This window comes from Microplitis mediator, chromosome 7 (genome assembly GCF_029852145.1).
Source record: "Microplitis mediator isolate UGA2020A chromosome 7, iyMicMedi2.1, whole genome shotgun sequence".
NCBI lineage: Eukaryota > Metazoa > Arthropoda > Insecta > Hymenoptera > Braconidae > Microplitis > Microplitis mediator.
In genome coordinates, this window is record NC_079975.1 from 26,486,099 (window position 1) to 26,504,640 (window position 18,542).

Below are 18,542 nucleotides of genomic sequence, written 5' to 3' on the forward strand. Positions count from 1 at the left end.
TGTTCGCTTCGCGAAAAAATATTTAATAGAATGCAGCGAGACCGGCCGTAAAAAAATCTCGCTGCGCCCCCACGACGTCGCATTGATCAAAAATAATTATTCAACCATCTTTATTTGTCTTAACTTTTACATTTTATTTTCAAAATTTTATAAAAACTCAACACAAACTTATCAACCTTCCAATAAACTTATAAATCAATTTAATTCAAATTTATTGATCAAACAATTTTTATTTGCTGTTTACTATTTACTTCAATCAAATCCGCTTTAAACGTTCAAATATTTTTTAATAAATAATTTTTTAAAATATAAATTTAAAATCGTTTTTTTTTGGACGGAAAATATAGTTAAGAAATATTATTTAATTATTGTTCGATCAATAATGTTAGAGTTTTTTTTTCTGTTTCATATAAGCGGGAAAAAAGTTTATGGTTTAAAAAAAAAAGTTGTGAATTTAATATTTAGTTACGAGTTGATTTGGTGACAAGTGCAGTTGACAAATAAAGATGTTTACTTGTGGTAGATTTTTCAAGTAGCTATGATGTATATATATATAAATATATATATATATATATATATATATATATATATATATATATATATATATATATATATATTGCAAGTAATAGCAGCAATAGTAGTAGCAATAGCGACTTTATACCACAAACCATATATATGTATATATATATATATATATATATATATATATATATATATATGGTAGAGAGTTTGTTCAACGCGATCGATCAGCATCTAGGAGTATGAGATGCTAGACTGCCGTGGGGGCTCTTGATTGTCAGTGCCACTTTGCTTTTTGTGCAAATATGTCAGCACGTAGATTTTGCGCAAAACATATTCCCAATATCTATAAAAAAAAAAAAAAACATTTATTATTATTAATAATCAATGAAAGTATGAATATTTTACACGGAGATAAATTTATGGTAACTGTTCCTAGTACGTTTATGAAATATCATCCCATACTGTTATGGTAATAATTACTTGGAATTATGGAAAATAGGCCCATACTTTCTGGGAAAAGTTCCCATAAGTATAGGAATAATTCCCATCATTATGGTAACAGTTCCCATATTGCATGTGAAATAATTATGGTAATGATTACCATAATATTATAGTCATCATTCTCATAATATTGTAGTAATCGTTACTATAATATTATGGTAATGGTTCCCATATATTATGATAATCGTTACCATAATTTTTTCACATGCAATATGGGAACTGTTACCATAATGATGGGAATATTTCCCATACTTATGGGAACTTTTCCCATAATTCCAAGTAATCATTACCATAACGGTACACGGAGAAAAATTTATGGTAACGATTACAATAAATTATGGGAATGGGTCCCATAATGTATGGTAACCGGTTTTATTGAAATGTCGATTATAGTAACCGTTACCATACCATTATGGTAATGGTTACCATAATGTTATAGTAATGGTTCCTATAATATTATAGTAACCGTTACCATACCATTATGGTAATGGTTACCATGATCGTATGGTAATGATTATCATGATCGTATGGTAATGGTTACCATATATTATGGTAACGGTTACTATAATCGACATTTCAATAAAACCGGTTACCATACATTATGGGAACCATTCCCATAATTTATTGTAATCGTTACCATAAATTTCTCTCCGTTCACCGTTATGGTAATTATTACTTGGAATTATGGGAAATAGGCCCATACTTTCTGGGAAAAGTTCCCATAAGTATTCGAACTATTCCCATCATTTAGTAACAGTTCCCATATTGCATGTGAAAAAATTATGGTAATGATTACTATAATATATGGTAACCATATATATGGTTACACCATAAATTTCTCTCCGTGTACTTTACTCCGAAAGAAAAAATGACTTTTAAACAAAATTACTTCTAGATCCAGAAAATTAATTTTCATCGAAAAATTTTTCAATTTTATCTTTTTCTTTAAGTATTTTGTGATTCCTCCAGTCAGAGTTTTATCGAAAATTTTAAACAAATTAATTTTCTTGATCAAGAATTAATTTTTTTAATGAAAGTCATTTTTTTCTATCAATTTTTTTTTTTTTTTAAGAATTAAAATTTTTCGAAAAAAACTGAAATTGTTGAAAAATACTTCAAACTTCATCATCTAAATAAAATAAAAAAAGCCTAATAGATCCAAAACTACTGCGTGCATAAAAAATCGCATGCCCAGAAATCCACAAAATTGCCTCGACAAAACTCCTTAATCTTACCTCTGCTTAACCCACCTCACAAAAAGTTCCCCGTCAATTATTATCAGTATTATTATTATTAAAAAAAAAGTACCTGAGCAAACGCAGTTATAATAGCGCTAGTGGCAATAACAAGTAAATTTTTTTCCATCCACTCTTCGCCAGCTTGTATGCATCCTTTTTCAAAAATAGAAACGTCCGAAGTCTGTAAAAATAAACATAAACGTACACGATCCCTTCAACATTTACAATTAACTGTTTATATTTTATTATCATCATTATCATTATTATTATTGTTGTTTGCTGATGACACAATGGTTAGTCATGGATGATGTTAAACTAGCTGTAAAGATTTCCATCTCCCGCTTTTAGTATTTACACATACATATATTTGTTTTTCATCCCGAATACAAGAATAAAGAGTAGAGTACGGAGTAGAGTACAGAGGTAAAAAATATTAAAAAATATATTATTCAGCAAACAATTTATTTACAAAAGTTATATTGGCTTAGTCGCGCTATTCAACGTATGCGCTATCGCAGATCCTCTAGTGTACTGAGTTTTAATTTATGATGGTGATTGCACAGATATAATAATAATATATGACTGTATATGAAAAGGAATAGTATAAAGAAAAAAAGTAGCAACTTGTTATTGGATCGCATGTTGAGCTGGAGTAAACGCGATATTTTCTGTTTCTGTTTGTATTGGTCGTATACTTTTTTGTGTTCGGTATATAATACTAGTGTATGCTGATATATGTGGAAGTGTGGGTGTATATATTTATGGCATACGTTTATAGTTTTACTTACAACGAGTAGCCTGGTATTTCAATCGTAACACCGGAAACATTATCGGCTTTTATGGTTTAGCTCTTATACATGTGGCATTATATGTACACGTATATGGGAGTATTGGGGTTGGGAAACCGATAAAGAGAGATACAACTTTGGCGAAATATTTATTATCATTGGGGTTATTGTTATTATAGTTTATGGTTGTTCCTTGAGACCGCAATGTCACGTTTTGTAATCGTTATTGATTACTTTGGTTTCTGTTTTTTTTATCATGTAAACTTACCTGGCTCGGGTGGCCTGCGGATTTATTTTTTTAATTTTTATATATTTTTTGCTTCGCTGTCAATTTTTACTCACTACAAAAAAGCGAGGGGTATAAAATTACTTTAAAATGGTGTAATGATAATTTCATATATTTTTCGTATTCACGGAGAGAAAATTATGGTAATTTTTCGTAGCACGTTTAAGAAATATCAATCTATAAGGTTATGGTAATAATTACTGATATTATGGGAATGGTTACCATTATTTTATGGCAATTATTATGGTCATAATTACCATAATATGAGGAATATTCAAATGGTATGGTAATTATTATCATAATATTATGACGACCATTTCCATAATATCATGGTAATTATTACTGTACTATTATGGTAATGATTCTTATAATATGAGGAATTTTTTAATTTTATGGTAATGGTTACCATAATATCGTAGTAACTATTGCCATACAATAATGGTCATTATTACTATGCGATCATGGTAATTATTACCATATAATAAAGGTGATTGATAACATACGATCACGATAATTATTACCATAATATGAAGAATTTATAATTATTGTGGTTAATATTACCATACAATAATGGTAATTGGTACCATACGACCCCTGTAATTATTACCGTAGTATAAGTAATTTAAAAATATTATGGTAACTAATATCATACTATCCTGGTAACTATTACCATACGATCACGATAATTATTACCATAATATGAGGAAATTATAATTGTTGTGGTAAATATTACCATACAATAATGGTAATTGATATCATATGACCCCGGTAATTATTACCGTAGTATAAGTAATTTCAAAATATTATGGTAACTAATATCATACTATCCTGGTAACTATTACCATACGATCACGATAATTATTACCATAATATGACGAAATTATAATTGTTGTGGTAAATATTACCATACAATAATGGTAATTGGTACCATACGACCCCTGTAATTATTACCGTAGTATAAGTAATTTAAAAATATTATGGTAACTAATATCATACTATCCTGGTAACTATTACCATACGATCACGATAATTATTACCATAATATGAGGAATTTCTAATTATTGTGATAATTATTACCATAAAATAATGATAATTATCACCATACAATAATGATAATTATTGCTATACAATCATGGTAATTATTACCATACAATAATGGTAATTGATATCATATGACCCCGGTAATTATTACCGTAGTATGAGTAATTTCAAAATATTATGGTAACTAATATCATACTATCCTGGTAACTATTACCATACGATCACGATAATTATTACCATAATATGAGGAATTTTTAATTATTGTGGTAAATATTACCATACAATAATGATAATTATTACCATACAATAATGATAATTACTACTATACAATCATGGTAATTATTACCATACGATAATGGTAATTGATATCATATGACCCCGGTAATTATTACCGTAGTATAAGTAATTTCAAAATATTATGGTAACTAAAACCATACTATCCCGGTAACTATTACCATACGATCACGATAATTATTACCATAATATGAGGAATTTCTAATTATTGTGATAATTATTACCATACAATAATGATAATTATGACTATACAATAATTGTAATTGATACCACATGACCCCGGTAATTATTACCGTGGTATGAGTAATTTCAAAATATTATGGTAACTAAAACCATACTATCTCGATAATGATTACTATACTATCACGGTAATTATTACCATAATATATAGTGACTTTTACTATAATAACATAGGAATAATTATAATATCATATCGGAATGAAACCCATACAGATTGGAATAGTTATCATAATTTGTAGGGTTGCCATTCCGCGGATATTAAAAAAAAACCATACAATGTGGGAACAATTCTCATTATTTATTGTAATTGATACCGTACATTTCTCTCCGTGTAGAAAAATAAAAATTGGAAATTATTATTATTATCATTTATAAAAATGTACTAATGATAGAGATAAAAAAATCTAGATACATGAAATACAAAAAAAATATTTCCAACGTGTATTTAAAAAAGTAAACAACAAAGAAAGCTCATGCCAACTTTTTCAATAATGAATAAAAAAAATAAAAAGTTCTACTGTAATACCATAGCAATACAAGTTATATTTGAATTTACAAGTACAATCAACAATTTCTTTAGAGGATCTAGACTAGGTAGGTGTATAAAATACCTGAAGCACCATAGTGCTCACGATAGTGCCGGCAACGGGCACGAGGTTCAGTTCTAGCCACTCTTCGCCTGCCCTCAAGCAACCTCGCTCAAATATACTTCTCTCTCCGGGCTGCATTTCCAACCAAATAACCAGATATAATTTTAAGTAGACGCTAAATACTTTTAAAGATTTTTCATAAACTTCTTTTGATATTTTTCCTCCGCTTATCGTAATTACGTCTTTTATTCGCGATTTTATTTAAAGAAAATAAATGTTGACGAGGCATTTAAGAAAGAGGAATAAAAACGGTATTTTATTATTTAATTAAGTATATTATTAATTAATCTCAATCGTTTATTCGGGTGGTAGACGTTTTAATCACCTGGGTCGTGAAACTCGCCATTTAACTTGTCTTATCGCACTTTACATCACGTACCAAGCAATTATAGAACCCGAAATCTTTTGAGACAAACAGCGAGTTTTAGTTTGAGGATAGAATGTAATTAGAATGAAAATGAGAATAAGAATTAGTAGTACACTCAGTTAAAGAGGAGTCGCTCGAGTCTTTTCTTGTGATATTTAAATTTTTATTCGTAGTTTAGTGATTTTTAAGAAAGGTGTTAGTTTATTTTTATACAAACATAAAATTCTTTTATGGTAATCGTATAGAGCAGAGAATTTCTGTTGAAACGAGTACCCACAAGCCATATTTATTTTGAATATTTTTAAAGTCGTTTAAGATGGGCATATTTTTTGAAATTAAATTTAATCAACTTTTTTTTGGATTTTTGAGTTGATATTCGTCTAATTCGCGAGATTTCCTTCAAAACGAGTACCAACAAGTCATACTTATTTTTAATGCTTTCGAAGTTGTATAAGATGGGCGGATTTTTTAAAATGGAATTTAGCTAACTTTTTTTGAATTTTTGAGTTGATATTTGTTTAAGACACAAGATTTCCTTTGAAATGAGTACCAACAACCCATACTTATTTTCAATATTTTTAAAGTCGTATAAGATGAGCAGATTTTTTGAAATGGATTTTAATTAATTTTTTTTTTTTGATTTTTGAGTTGATATTTGTTTAAGACACAAGATTTCCTTTGAAATGAGTACCAACAAGTCATATTTATTTTCAATATTTTTAAAGTCGTATAAGATGAGCAGATTTTTTAAAATAGAATTTAATTAATTTTTTTTTTGATTTTTGAGTTGATATTTGTTTAAGACACAAGATTTCCTTTGAAATGAGTACCAACAACCCATATTTATTTTCAATATTTTTAAAGTCGTATAAGATGAGCAGATTTTTTTAAATGGATTTTAATTAATTTTTTTTTTGATTTTTGAGTTGATATTTGTTTAAGACACAAGATTTCCTTTGAAATGAGTACCAACAACCCATACTTATTTTCAATATTTTAAAAGTCTTATAAAATGGGCATGTTGTTTAAAACTAAAACCTTTCTTTGATAAATTTAATTCTATTAAAATTATACTCACATTTCCTGGTTTCCTAACGTTATATCCACACTGTTTATTTTTAGTGATTTCCTGAAATAAATAATGAAAATAAATCAATGACGTTAATGAATAATTGATGAAACTAAAAGGGCATGTATTATTGAATTGAATTGGTGTTGAATATATAATTATAATGCGGAATGATTTAATGTAAATTGAATGGCACTAAATCATTGTAAATCGATTGAAATTGATGATAGCACAGCAAATGAAACATGTATAACAAGTATCAGTTGTCGTGCGTGAGTGGGAATAGTGAGCAGGGTTGGGAGTGCAAGTAGCGAGAATGACGATTGAAAAGGAGGACATGAATGAGTATTTGACGAGTGGAATAGTAATCAAATTATAGTTTACACTTCTCACGTTGGCCTCCCGCTTGCAACAACTAAAAGGCACACCGCAGGCTTCACTCGAACCAATCTCACTCGAGGAGCAGTTGAAATAGTTGTTGCGATCCCAGTCCTTTGGTCCTTCGATGCCGCAGCATTGAAGCTAAAAATATTATTTGTTATTATCACCGACTTCCCGCTATTAGGTTTCCTTCCGCCACATTTTTTCCATTTTTAAAAATAACAATATCACAAACAAAAGGCTTTGTTTCCAATTTTATAGCAAATCTATTTCATTTTTTTATCTCCTTTGTGGAAAAAATATTTTTTGTTGTATATTTCAAAAAAAATTAACATCAATATCTCTGATAAAAATGGTAGTACGCAAAACAAAAACAATTATTTTTTTTAGTATGCAAATTTGATATTTTATATAAAAAAAGACATCAGGTACTTGTACAAAATCTCGTTAACTATTATAATTAAAATATATATACGTATATATTTATGAAAGTGGAATTTATTTTTTGTTAAGAATAATTGAGTTGCTAAGTGTCTGATATATATGTATATATTTAAATTTATATATGTGTTAGAAAGAGAATTTATTTCAATTAAATGTGCATAATCTCTCTTGAAATAACTGGTACGGAAGCATTCCATTAATGGGGTTCAAACGTGGTAGTATGCTGCAAAGAGCAAGGGAGACAATGAACCTGAGAGAGCGAGAGAGTAAAGCAATAGTATACTGTCGAGAAAGATGATATACATGGTACCAAACTGATAGCACAACATCAATGGCTTTCTCTTGGTTGCTATTCAAATTTCCTGAACCGAGATTCTGCGGACAGCTATTGATTGCACCAATCGAATCCTGCGTCCACAAGCTGCAGTTATGCCTTTTTACTCTTCTCATTATTATATTATTATATTACACGGAAAGAAAATTATAGCAGCGGTTCCCATAATTTTGTGAAATTTTTTCCTATACCATCATAGGAATTACGACCATAAATTATGGGAGCGGTTCCTATAATTATAGGAATATTTCCCATAATTATAGGAATAGTTCCTATAATTATGGGAATGATACCCATAACACTATAGGAATGGTTCCTATAATTATAGGAATGGTTCCTATAATTTATAGGAATACTTTCTATAATATGATGGGAATCATTCCTATAATTTATGGGAATGGTTCCTATAATTTATAGGAACTATTCCCATAAATTATAGGAACCATTCCCATAATATTATGGGAATGGTTCCTATAATAGTATGGGAACTATTCCCATAATATTATGGGAATGATTCCCATAATGCAATTGGAATGGTTCCCATACCATTATGGGAACCATTCCTATAATATTATGGGAATGGTTTCCATATTATCATGAAAAAATTAATTTAAAGAAAAGTGTGGTAATCACTTCTACAATACACAGAAATATTATTAAACATAAAAACAAAAATTCAAACATTGAAAAAAAAATCGTATTTGGCAAAAAACATTAAAATTTTTAACAAGAATTTTTTGTCAGCACAAAACATTCAAGAAAATTCAAATTTTGGGAAATTTCTACACTATTGTGCAAAAAAAAAATTTAATGATATTATAGGGATGGTTCCCATAACATTATGGGAATAGTTCCCATAATATTATAGGAATAGTTCCTATACCAATATGGGAACCATCCCTGTAGTAGTATAGGTACTGTTCCCATACCATTATGGGAACCATTCCATTATATTCTCTTGTGTATTGTATCATTCCCACACAGAAAAAAAAAAATTATCGACTGAAGGTAAATATTCTTGATTCAAGAAAATTTTTTTGGAGACCTAAATTTTCACAGATAAAGTAGAAATCTTCTCTGACCAAGACGAATTTTTTTTAACCAAGACAAATTCTCTTGGCTCAAGAAAATCTTGACTTGGTTCTCGAAAAAATTTGTCTTCAAAAATATTTTCTTGACTCAAGATAACGTTTTTTTCTGTGCATATATTATACTACACGTTTGAGGGATTTTAGTTTTTTGGACTAATTTCGAGGACCAGGAAAATTTTCGAATTTTGAAATTAAAAAGTAGAACTCGAACTTCGAAATCTTGTATTTGAATAAGCAATCGATTATTTTGTGGCTTCGAAACTCTACTCTGCAATGCTAGTAATTGTTTTTTTGTGAAAAATTAATCAAAAAAATTTGAATTTGAAATAATCGGTCATTTTTCCCGCGCGTTATTTTGTACTAGAGTTTTTTTTTATAAAATCATTTGAAATTATCGTAGGAAAATTCAGAAAAAGAAAATTGAAACTTCAACCATAAGATTTTCAATAAGAATATGAAAAACTTTTTTTTGTCATATATATGAATTGTCACACGCGAATCAAATTTATATTATCATGCTCTCTAGTTTATTTTCAAAAATTAGTGGCAAAAAAAACTTTCTACTCGAAAAATCGACGTGGATTTAAATAGTTTATTTTTTTAACTTTAAGAAAGTTTTTTTTTTTTTTTTACGACCATTAGTTCCGGAGATATCGATAATTGAATTCTTATTTATTTTGAATTCATTATGGCGGGAAAAATTATAATGAAATTGATAAGTTTCTAAAGCTCGTACGAGTATATCAGAGATTATGGTGGAATTTACATACCCAGTCTTCTTGAATCCAATCAATAAGATTTTGTTGATCAGGATCATCTCTATAGTGAATTATGAATGCTTGAAAGCCTCCCGTCGCTTGGGATTTTATCTAAAAATGAAATTTTTGAATTTAAAATCTACAATAATAATTATTATTATCATAATTATTTTTAATATTTATAATAGAAATATTTTGATTTATATGCTAATAAAATAATTTTATTTTCATATTAAATTTTATTATCGCCGTATGTCGAGTACTCTCGTATTCACAGACTGAATACGAAAATTTTCCACCGATGAAATTTATGCTTACGTATATGTCAACATTAAATTTAACTTGATTGTGCTCTTTTATATATTTTATTTCATCCAATTTCTCCTTTAATCAGCATGCATTATGCGCTACATTTTTTTTAGTACATTAGTACAAAAAATATATATACTATATATATATACGTATTTAAATAATGCAATTAATCCACGGGAAATTCCGCGCGTGCTTAAATTAGTATAATATTATTTACCCAGTCTTTGAAGATAAATCCCAGCACTCCGATTGTCATTTCTACCAGCAGTAATGTCCCCAAAAATATTGCGTACTATAAAAATAATAATGAGTATTAATTTATAAATACATTTTTTTTTAATTTAAATTTATAAATTATTTTACTGTTGCAAGAAGACAAGTATTTTCCCTGAGTGCACCGACACATCCCGTAAATCCAATAACAGAAGTAACTGTACCTGTAATATACAAAAAATATATATATATAGATATCAATAATGAGTTGAAAAAATTGGAATTTTTTTTTGAAGTTATTACTAATTTTTAAAAATCATTGGACAAAAAAAAATATTTTCAAGCGCGGGAAATACAAATTTGAAATTTTTGTGGGGAATTTTAATGAGTAGTTTTGAAAAATTTAATCTCTTTTCAAAAACAAATTTTAATTTAATCCTCAAAAGCTTCAATTCTTTTGATGTTTCATTTGCCGCCCAAAAAGTAACTCTGGTACTCAAAATTCTCAATTAAAATTATGAGATCTATATGCGAATAATTTATCGATTTCAAATTATAAGTAAGACCTCAAAATCCTCAACGAATGAAAGTTACGTTCCGACTTTGAAAAATTTCAGATAGAAAAAGGGAGGAGAGAGAATACGCCGAATAATTTGAGGTTCAAATGCGGATAAAATTATTCCTGTATGTTTGGAGTATTTTGAGGCTCTAATCCAGATTCTGTTATTCCAGTTTAGTTCTCAAAGTGGTAAAATTGGATAACTTTCTAACTGTCAATTCCAAAATTCTAAATTAATCCTCGAAAACCTCATTGAGAACTTTGAGACTTAAATCCGAATTTGTTTTTTGACTCGGGTTGTTTTGGACTTTTGGAAGCTGTGTAGGTATCGGGAAAAATTTGAGTTGATGAATTCAATTTATGTTATTTGTATAGGGGATTAAGGAATAAAATGTAGTGTATTAACAGGAGAATCAATATAAAATCAAATTTATCGAGAACAATGAGACGTCTGGTGAATGGAAATTAAATGAGAGAGCCATGTGTTTGACGTTGGAGAGTCCAAAGATGAGATTTACCCTCAAATGGGTGCATTGGATGCTGGATGTATAGAACCCGAGTAAAGCTAACACGTCATAGACCATTGTCGCGAGAGTGTGTGGGTGAATGTATGACGAATCTATTGAAAACCGCGGTCTAGTATTTGACTTAAATTGCTCAAAGTGTCGATAGCGATGCGGTGAAAATATAAATAATCATAAAAGTTTAAATTGATTGTTGTTTTTATTATCTGCGAGGAAGTTAATTATAAATAATTCGGGTCAGTGATAAAATGTAATGCGGGATAATTAACATTATTTATGCACAAACTATCAAAACTTGCGTGATTAGATGGGAGATTACAAAGTTTCGTTGACGAGAGGCATTTACATGGACGAATTAATATCTAAGTACTTTGAGAATGCTTTAGAAGTTGAGATAATTAATTAATTAACTTGAATAATCTATGCAATTTATCTAACAGTTATTTCGTCAATTGATTAATTGTTTTATTTAAAGGGATTCTTAATAGCTTTTGTTTTTTTTTATGAACACAGGCATTGAGTCTTGATTTTCTATAGTAATTATATATAATTTCTTAGAAGACGGATTTTCGTAAAAGTAAAGTTCGGGATGTCAATTTTCGGGACTCAAAAATGTGCGATAAAAGGCAGCAAGTCCTGATTTCCTATAGAATTTCTCTGAAGATGGAATTTTTTAATAGATTTTCTGTGGAATTTCTCTGACGGAGGATTTTCTATAAATTTTCTGTGGAATTCCTCTGAAGATGGAATTTTTCTACAGATTTTCTGTGGAATTTCTCTGACGAAGGATTTTCTATTAATTTTCTGTGGAATTCCTCTGAAGATGGAATTTTTCTACAGATTTTCTGTGGAATTTCTCTGATGAAGGATTTTCTATAAATTTTCTGTGGAATTCCTCTGAAGATGGAATTTTTTTATAGATTTTCTGTGGAATTTCTCTGAAGATGGAATTTTTCTACAGATTTTCCGTGGAATTTCTTTGACGAAGGATTTTCTATAGATTTTCTGTGAAATTTCTCTGACGAAGGATTCTCTATAAATTTTCTGTGGAATTCCTCTGAAGATGGAATTTTTCTACAGATTTTCTGTGGAATTTCTCTGAAGATGGAATTTTTTTATAGATTTTCTGTGGAATTTCTCGGAAGATGGAATTTTTCTACAGATTTTCCGTGGAATTTCTTTGACGAAGGATTTTCTATAGATTTTCTGTGGAATTTCTCTGACGAAGGATTCTCTATAAAATTTCTGTGGAATTCCTCTGAAGATGGAATTTTTCTTCAGATTTTCTGTGGAATTTCTCTGACGAAGGATTTTCTATAGATTTTAAGTATAATATAAAAATTGAAAGATGATTAAAGCTAACCCGATTATGAAGAACAATTATAGTTAATCCTCTTTCTTAAAGTTTTCTTGGTTTATTTGTAATATGCATCAATATATAAATGTATATACTTAACGTATATAGTGAGGAAAGACGCAATTCCAAAGCTCGTTAGTTAATCTTTAAAGTCGTTAAGCTCGTTTTACTTTTTGATATTCGTAACTTGATTTTTGTTCAGCTACTTCGGTCTTTCTATCTACAAAACTATCTTTATCAGACCCTAGTATCGTCCGAGGTCTTCTCCGTCCCCCCAGTAAAGTCCAGGACCCGAGCACGTAATCCGTTAACGTTGCAAACGGCTGTTAATTTATTACCGCCCAGTTTTTCACAACTTTCACCTCGAAAATTACATCTCACTCGCCTTTTCGGAATATACTGGACCGTTACTACAAGCATAAGTTGAGCTAAAAAATTTTCTTACACTTTAATCGCTCACTAACTTAATTAATTATTAATCACCAGCATTTTATTTTTAATCTCGGAGCCGCTACTTTTAAACAGGCAAACAATTCATTTTTTTTTCTTCATATTCCCGAGAATTTATGGGAAGCATAAAAAAATACTTGGGATTTTATTCCGTTTAAGTGATTGAATATTTTTTTTGTAAAATTTAATCACGGAAGGATAAAAAAAAGAACAAAATATAAATCGTTAATTTAATGAGAGCCTAAGGGACAGAAATCAAGTTCGGTTCGCGAAGAGCAATATTCTGTGGCTGAGAACAAGAATCTGTACTTCCGGAACTTGATAAGTTTCTCACTTCTGCCTGGGGGTGGAAACTGTTGGCGTTTATTTCCTCGCACTTTTACCCTAAAGGTGTATAGCGAATCTGCTGATAGTTTAGTATTTGTGGTGAGGCTGCTGAGAATGTATTATGTAGCTGAGTGTATAAGTGTTGAAAGACAGTCTGGAAGTATGTACAGAAAACTCTTGTCTTTACTTTCAGTCCCCTGTGGTGCTACATCCTGCAGGATATCGATCGAACCGTACGACTTTTCGAAATGTCCAAGTTGTTGCGGCCATTATTATATATCGGGGCAAAAAATACTTGAGAAAGAAGGGAAAAATACATATATATGTGTTGTATATATATATATATATAAAGGGACTATAACTACTTACCGACTAGAATGAGGATAAATGCCGGGTCGAGTGCGATGTTGGTAAGTCGGGAAAGATTGCTGAATGTGTCCTTTTCTTTCCATGCCCAAACTCCCACTGCCATTATACCGAGACCCAGCCACTGTAACAACGAAAGTTTATATTTATTTATTAGCTATATTAATTAATTTATTTTTTTCAGACTTTTATTGAAAGTATAAAAATTTTAGTTGGTATCTAAATTATTTAAACTAATGACGGGAAAATTAAAAAAAATTTCTATGATCGATAAAAGTCTGAATGAAATTTAACACTCAATTAAAAGTAGGGGAGGGTGGGGCAGAGCGGCCCCCCTAAGCCAATTATTACTTTTTGTGGCTTTCAACCATAAGGTCACTTTACTTTTGTCCTATTTCGAACAAATTTATGGACATTTTGCCAAAATTCTGAAAAAAAAAAATTTTTTTTGTGGGGCTGAGCGGCCCCCCTCCAAAAAATGATAAAAAATTTTTTTTTTCGTTTTTTTTTTTTTAAATTGTTTTCATCATTAAGAATGTATTTCTTTCTCTTGACAACTACTTTTGGTTTTATATTACTCAAAAAAATTTTTTAAGGTGCAATAAATCGTTCACTCTCGATTACCTTAATTACTAATTGTTATTTAATAAAAAAAAAAACAATTCTATAGTTTTACTTTATTTCAAAAATTTATCAACTAAAAAAAAAAATTTATTTTTATAAATTTTTAGTGACCAAATTTGCCTCTTACATAGAGAAACGGCCGAAAAATATGAAAAAATAATTTTTTCGGAAGTTTCGGCTGGTCCATTTTGCCCCAGGTGTTATGCGTAGAGCTACAAATGTGCAATTATAATCATTTTTTTTTAATTTGACGATAAAAATATGAAAAAATCACTTTTTCAAAATTTTGGGCTTGTCCATTTTGCCCCAAATGTCATGCGCAGGGGTAAAAATGCGCAAACATCGGATTTATAGTAATTAGTCGAAAAAAAAAAATTTTTTTTTTATCAAAATTTCAGGGGGCTCTGTCCCACCCTCCCCTAATTAATTTTTCTACTCTATTTAATTTTTTCAGACTTTTTATTAAAAATTTAACAATTTTAGTCGATATCTAAATTATTTGAACTAATGACGTAAAAATGAAAAAAAATTTCTATAATCGATAAAAGTCTGAATGAAATTTAACACTCAATTAAAAGTGATAATAAATATTCCCAGCGTCTCAATTTTAATTTCAAATTTAAATTAAATTAAACTATAAACCTTAATCAGTATAACGAACAGGGAGGATGGTAATATAAGTAATAAACAGTTGTTATCAGTACGCCGACAATCCACTTATCCTGATGAAAATACAAAATTTATAAATTACATCTGCATATCTATAGATATAAATATATCGATATAGATGTAGATATAGGGATAGCGAGAGGTCGAAGAGAGGAGAGGGCTTTAGGACTTTGTATTCTAATTTGCAGATAGTATAGGATTGAGAAAGATTTAGCAGATAATCTGCACGTGTTGCACCGAACTAACGGCATTGCAAATTGCATTAATTAAAAGTGACTATAGGCTTACTGTATAGGTCTACATAGGAGTGGTCGATAGTGTAACTCGATTATCTTCGGGTATACTCAACAACTACGACAACTACTACGTGATGACGTGGAACAACCCTTCTCTCGTCGTCTCATTGCTCCCATTATTTACATTTATAGATTTAAATTATTCACATTGTTAATGCACTATTAGATAAATAAAAAAATTTATATATATATGTATGTATGTATGTGTATATAGAGCTTGTAAAGTGAATTCGAGCGTACGTCATTTTCCATTTAAAGTTGTCGATATACCGAACGAATAGACTGAATATAATTTTTGCACAGCCACGATCGTGACAAAACGATCAAGTCAATTGATTTTAAATTAATTACTCTCCACTCTATACGTACTACTGTACACGAGCAGTTGCTCATGACATGCCAACTGATTTATATACCCATGGCATTTTGTTTCGGAATCACCTTTACTATTTTAATATATACATTCATGTCTATAGATATATATACTTTTATTTTTTATTATTATTTTTTATGGCTATTGGGTATCGATAATAATAATGATTTATATTTTTATTAATTTACTAGGACGGAAAAATATAAAAATACCCGGGAAACTTAAAAAAAATAATATTATTTTTTTCTATTATGCTTTTGTTGATAACAATTTATGGAAATGGAATTTGGTAGTGAATTTTCCTGGAGCCCTTTTTGAGGATCCCCTGAAGTATGTAAAAAAAGATTGAATCGATTTATTGAATACTTTAAATGGAATTGTAATTATTAGCAGATGAAAGTATGCGCGCCTGATAAAAAACGTTTTTGTTTGATTATTTTTGATAATAATTATTAATTGGTCAGGAATTTGTTGGCTATTTTTTGTAGAGTCCTTTGAAAGGATACTCTGAAGTATGTAAAAAAAAATTGAATTGATTTAGTCAATACTTTGAATGGAATTGTAAATATTAGCAGATAAAAGTATGCGCGCCGGATGAAAAATGCTTTTGTTTGATTATTTTTGATAATAATAATTAATTGGTCAGGAATTTGTTGGCTATTTTTTGTGGGGTCCTTTGAAAGGATACTCTGAAGTATGTAAAAAAAAATTAAATTGATTTAGTCAATACTTTGAATGGAATTGTAAATATTAGCAGATAAAAGTATCCGCGTCTGATAAAAAACGTTTTTGTTTGATTATTTTTGGTAATAATAATTAATTGGTCAGGAATTTGTTGGCTATTTTTTGTAGAGTCCTTTAGAAGGCTACCCTGAAGTGTATAAAAAAAATGGAATTAATAAATTGAATATTTTAAATGAAATCGTAGTAGCGGACAGACGAAACTACGCACGAAATGACGGAAAAATAAATTCTAATGAGGAAAAGTGAATTTTAAATTAAAAAAAAATTAGAAAGTGATGTAATAAAAAATAAAATAAAGATAATGAAAAAGTTTAAAAGAAAGTTTATAGAAAAATGGATTTTTTAGGTGGCAGTTTAAAATGGTCGTTGAAAGTGGACTATTAATCTTGTCTATTCTTCAGTTTCTTACATTGAAATTGGTGTTATTAAAGGTAATAGCTAAAGTTGCCGAGTTTATTACACCAGATTTTCTTACAAGTTACGACTTATTGCGGCAATTCGTTGGCAACTATTATCCGCGTGCACGTTATTATCGTTCAATAGAGTCTTGTAAAAGATCACGCCAGTTAATTGATTTTCGAGTCTGTGGAAACGGGGGCTTGGAGTAAAAATTCATGGCAATGTCTGGTTAATTTAAACCAGACATTGATAACCTACTTTTCAAAAGTAATAACTGAAATAAAAATAGTTACTTTGCCTCGGGGTTATGATCATACAACATTGAAACATCAAGTTTTAACATTATTCATCCGACCACGTCAGCAGCAGCTCCAGTTACAGACGTACAGAAAACTAACCGATAAAAATTAACTTTTTCTTTTTTTTAAAAAAACTTTCATAAATTATGAGCCCTGTAATGACGGAATTTCAAAATTTATTTCGTGAAATATCATCAATCATAATTATAATTATTTGGAAATATCAAATATTCAAATTTCCTGTTACGGAATGTTTCAAATTTATTTATGCGTAAAACGAAATACTATTTGAAACAAAGTTATGAGGTGAGTTGGTAACCCAGAGGACAATGGCGGCTTCAAATTTTTACGAAAAATTTAAATTTCCAATTCAGCCGCCAAATATTCAAAATTTTGAATTTAAAAAAATGTAGAAACATTTGACGATGACCGGCTTACCCCGAATATTGATAACGATCCCCGAGTCGAAATATTAGAAGTAGATTGAACGTTTTTAACGTTTTGAACGTAGATTGGAGTATCATAAATTGAAAACATATTTATCATAAAACTAAAACTCATTTATACTTCTAATAAGAAAACATAAGCATATACCAAAAAATTTTTTTCAGTTTCATACTTCTATCTTTAACACTATATATGTATATCTGTTCATATATTATGATATCAAGGTGATGAAAATTGTGATTACAAATATTGTAATAAATTAATTGATGTTATCATTAAACTAAAATCATAACTCATGAAATTACCAATTTTTTATGAACCAAAATACAAAAAAATCGTTCAAATTACTTTCAAAACGTTAAAAACGTTCAATTTACGTTTAAAACGTTAAGAACGTTCAATTTACGTTTAAAACGTTGAGAATGTTCAAATTAAGTGTAAAACGTTAAGAACGTTCAAATTACGTGCAAAACATTAAGGACGTTCAATTTACGTTCAAATCGTTAAGAACGTTCAAATTACGTTTAAAACGTTAAGAACGTTCAAAACGTTAAAAACGTTCAAATTACGTTTAAAACG

At 29.3% G+C, this 18,542-nt stretch overlaps 1 protein-coding gene across 5 annotated transcripts in view; it reads right to left on the reverse strand.

The window, feature by feature from the left end:
• Nucleotides 1–621: 621 nt before the first annotated feature.
• Nucleotides 622–18,542, reverse strand: part of LOC130670905 (tetraspanin-17) — an 83,548-nt gene continuing 65,627 nt past the window's right edge. Inside the window, exons 2-10 of one of the 5 annotated variants that reach the window (XM_057474527.1) lie at nucleotides 14,116–14,236; nucleotides 10,680–10,753; nucleotides 10,534–10,608; nucleotides 10,017–10,115; nucleotides 7,390–7,518; nucleotides 7,006–7,056; nucleotides 5,522–5,632; nucleotides 2,332–2,442; nucleotides 623–865 (exon numbers count right to left, since the gene is read on the reverse strand). In XM_057474527.1, coding sequence (XP_057330510.1) covers nucleotides 797–865; nucleotides 2,332–2,442; nucleotides 5,522–5,632; nucleotides 7,006–7,056; nucleotides 7,390–7,518; nucleotides 10,017–10,115; nucleotides 10,534–10,608; nucleotides 10,680–10,753; nucleotides 14,116–14,236 — 840 coding nt within the window. In that variant the 3' untranslated portion in view covers nucleotides 623–796. Of the gene's footprint in view, nucleotides 866–2,331; nucleotides 2,443–5,521; nucleotides 5,633–7,005; nucleotides 7,057–7,380; nucleotides 7,519–10,016; nucleotides 10,116–10,533; nucleotides 10,609–10,679; nucleotides 10,754–14,115; nucleotides 14,237–18,542 lie in introns of all 5 variants that reach the window. The other 4 variants (XM_057474525.1, XM_057474523.1, XM_057474524.1 and 1 more) reach the window with 4 other exon arrangements.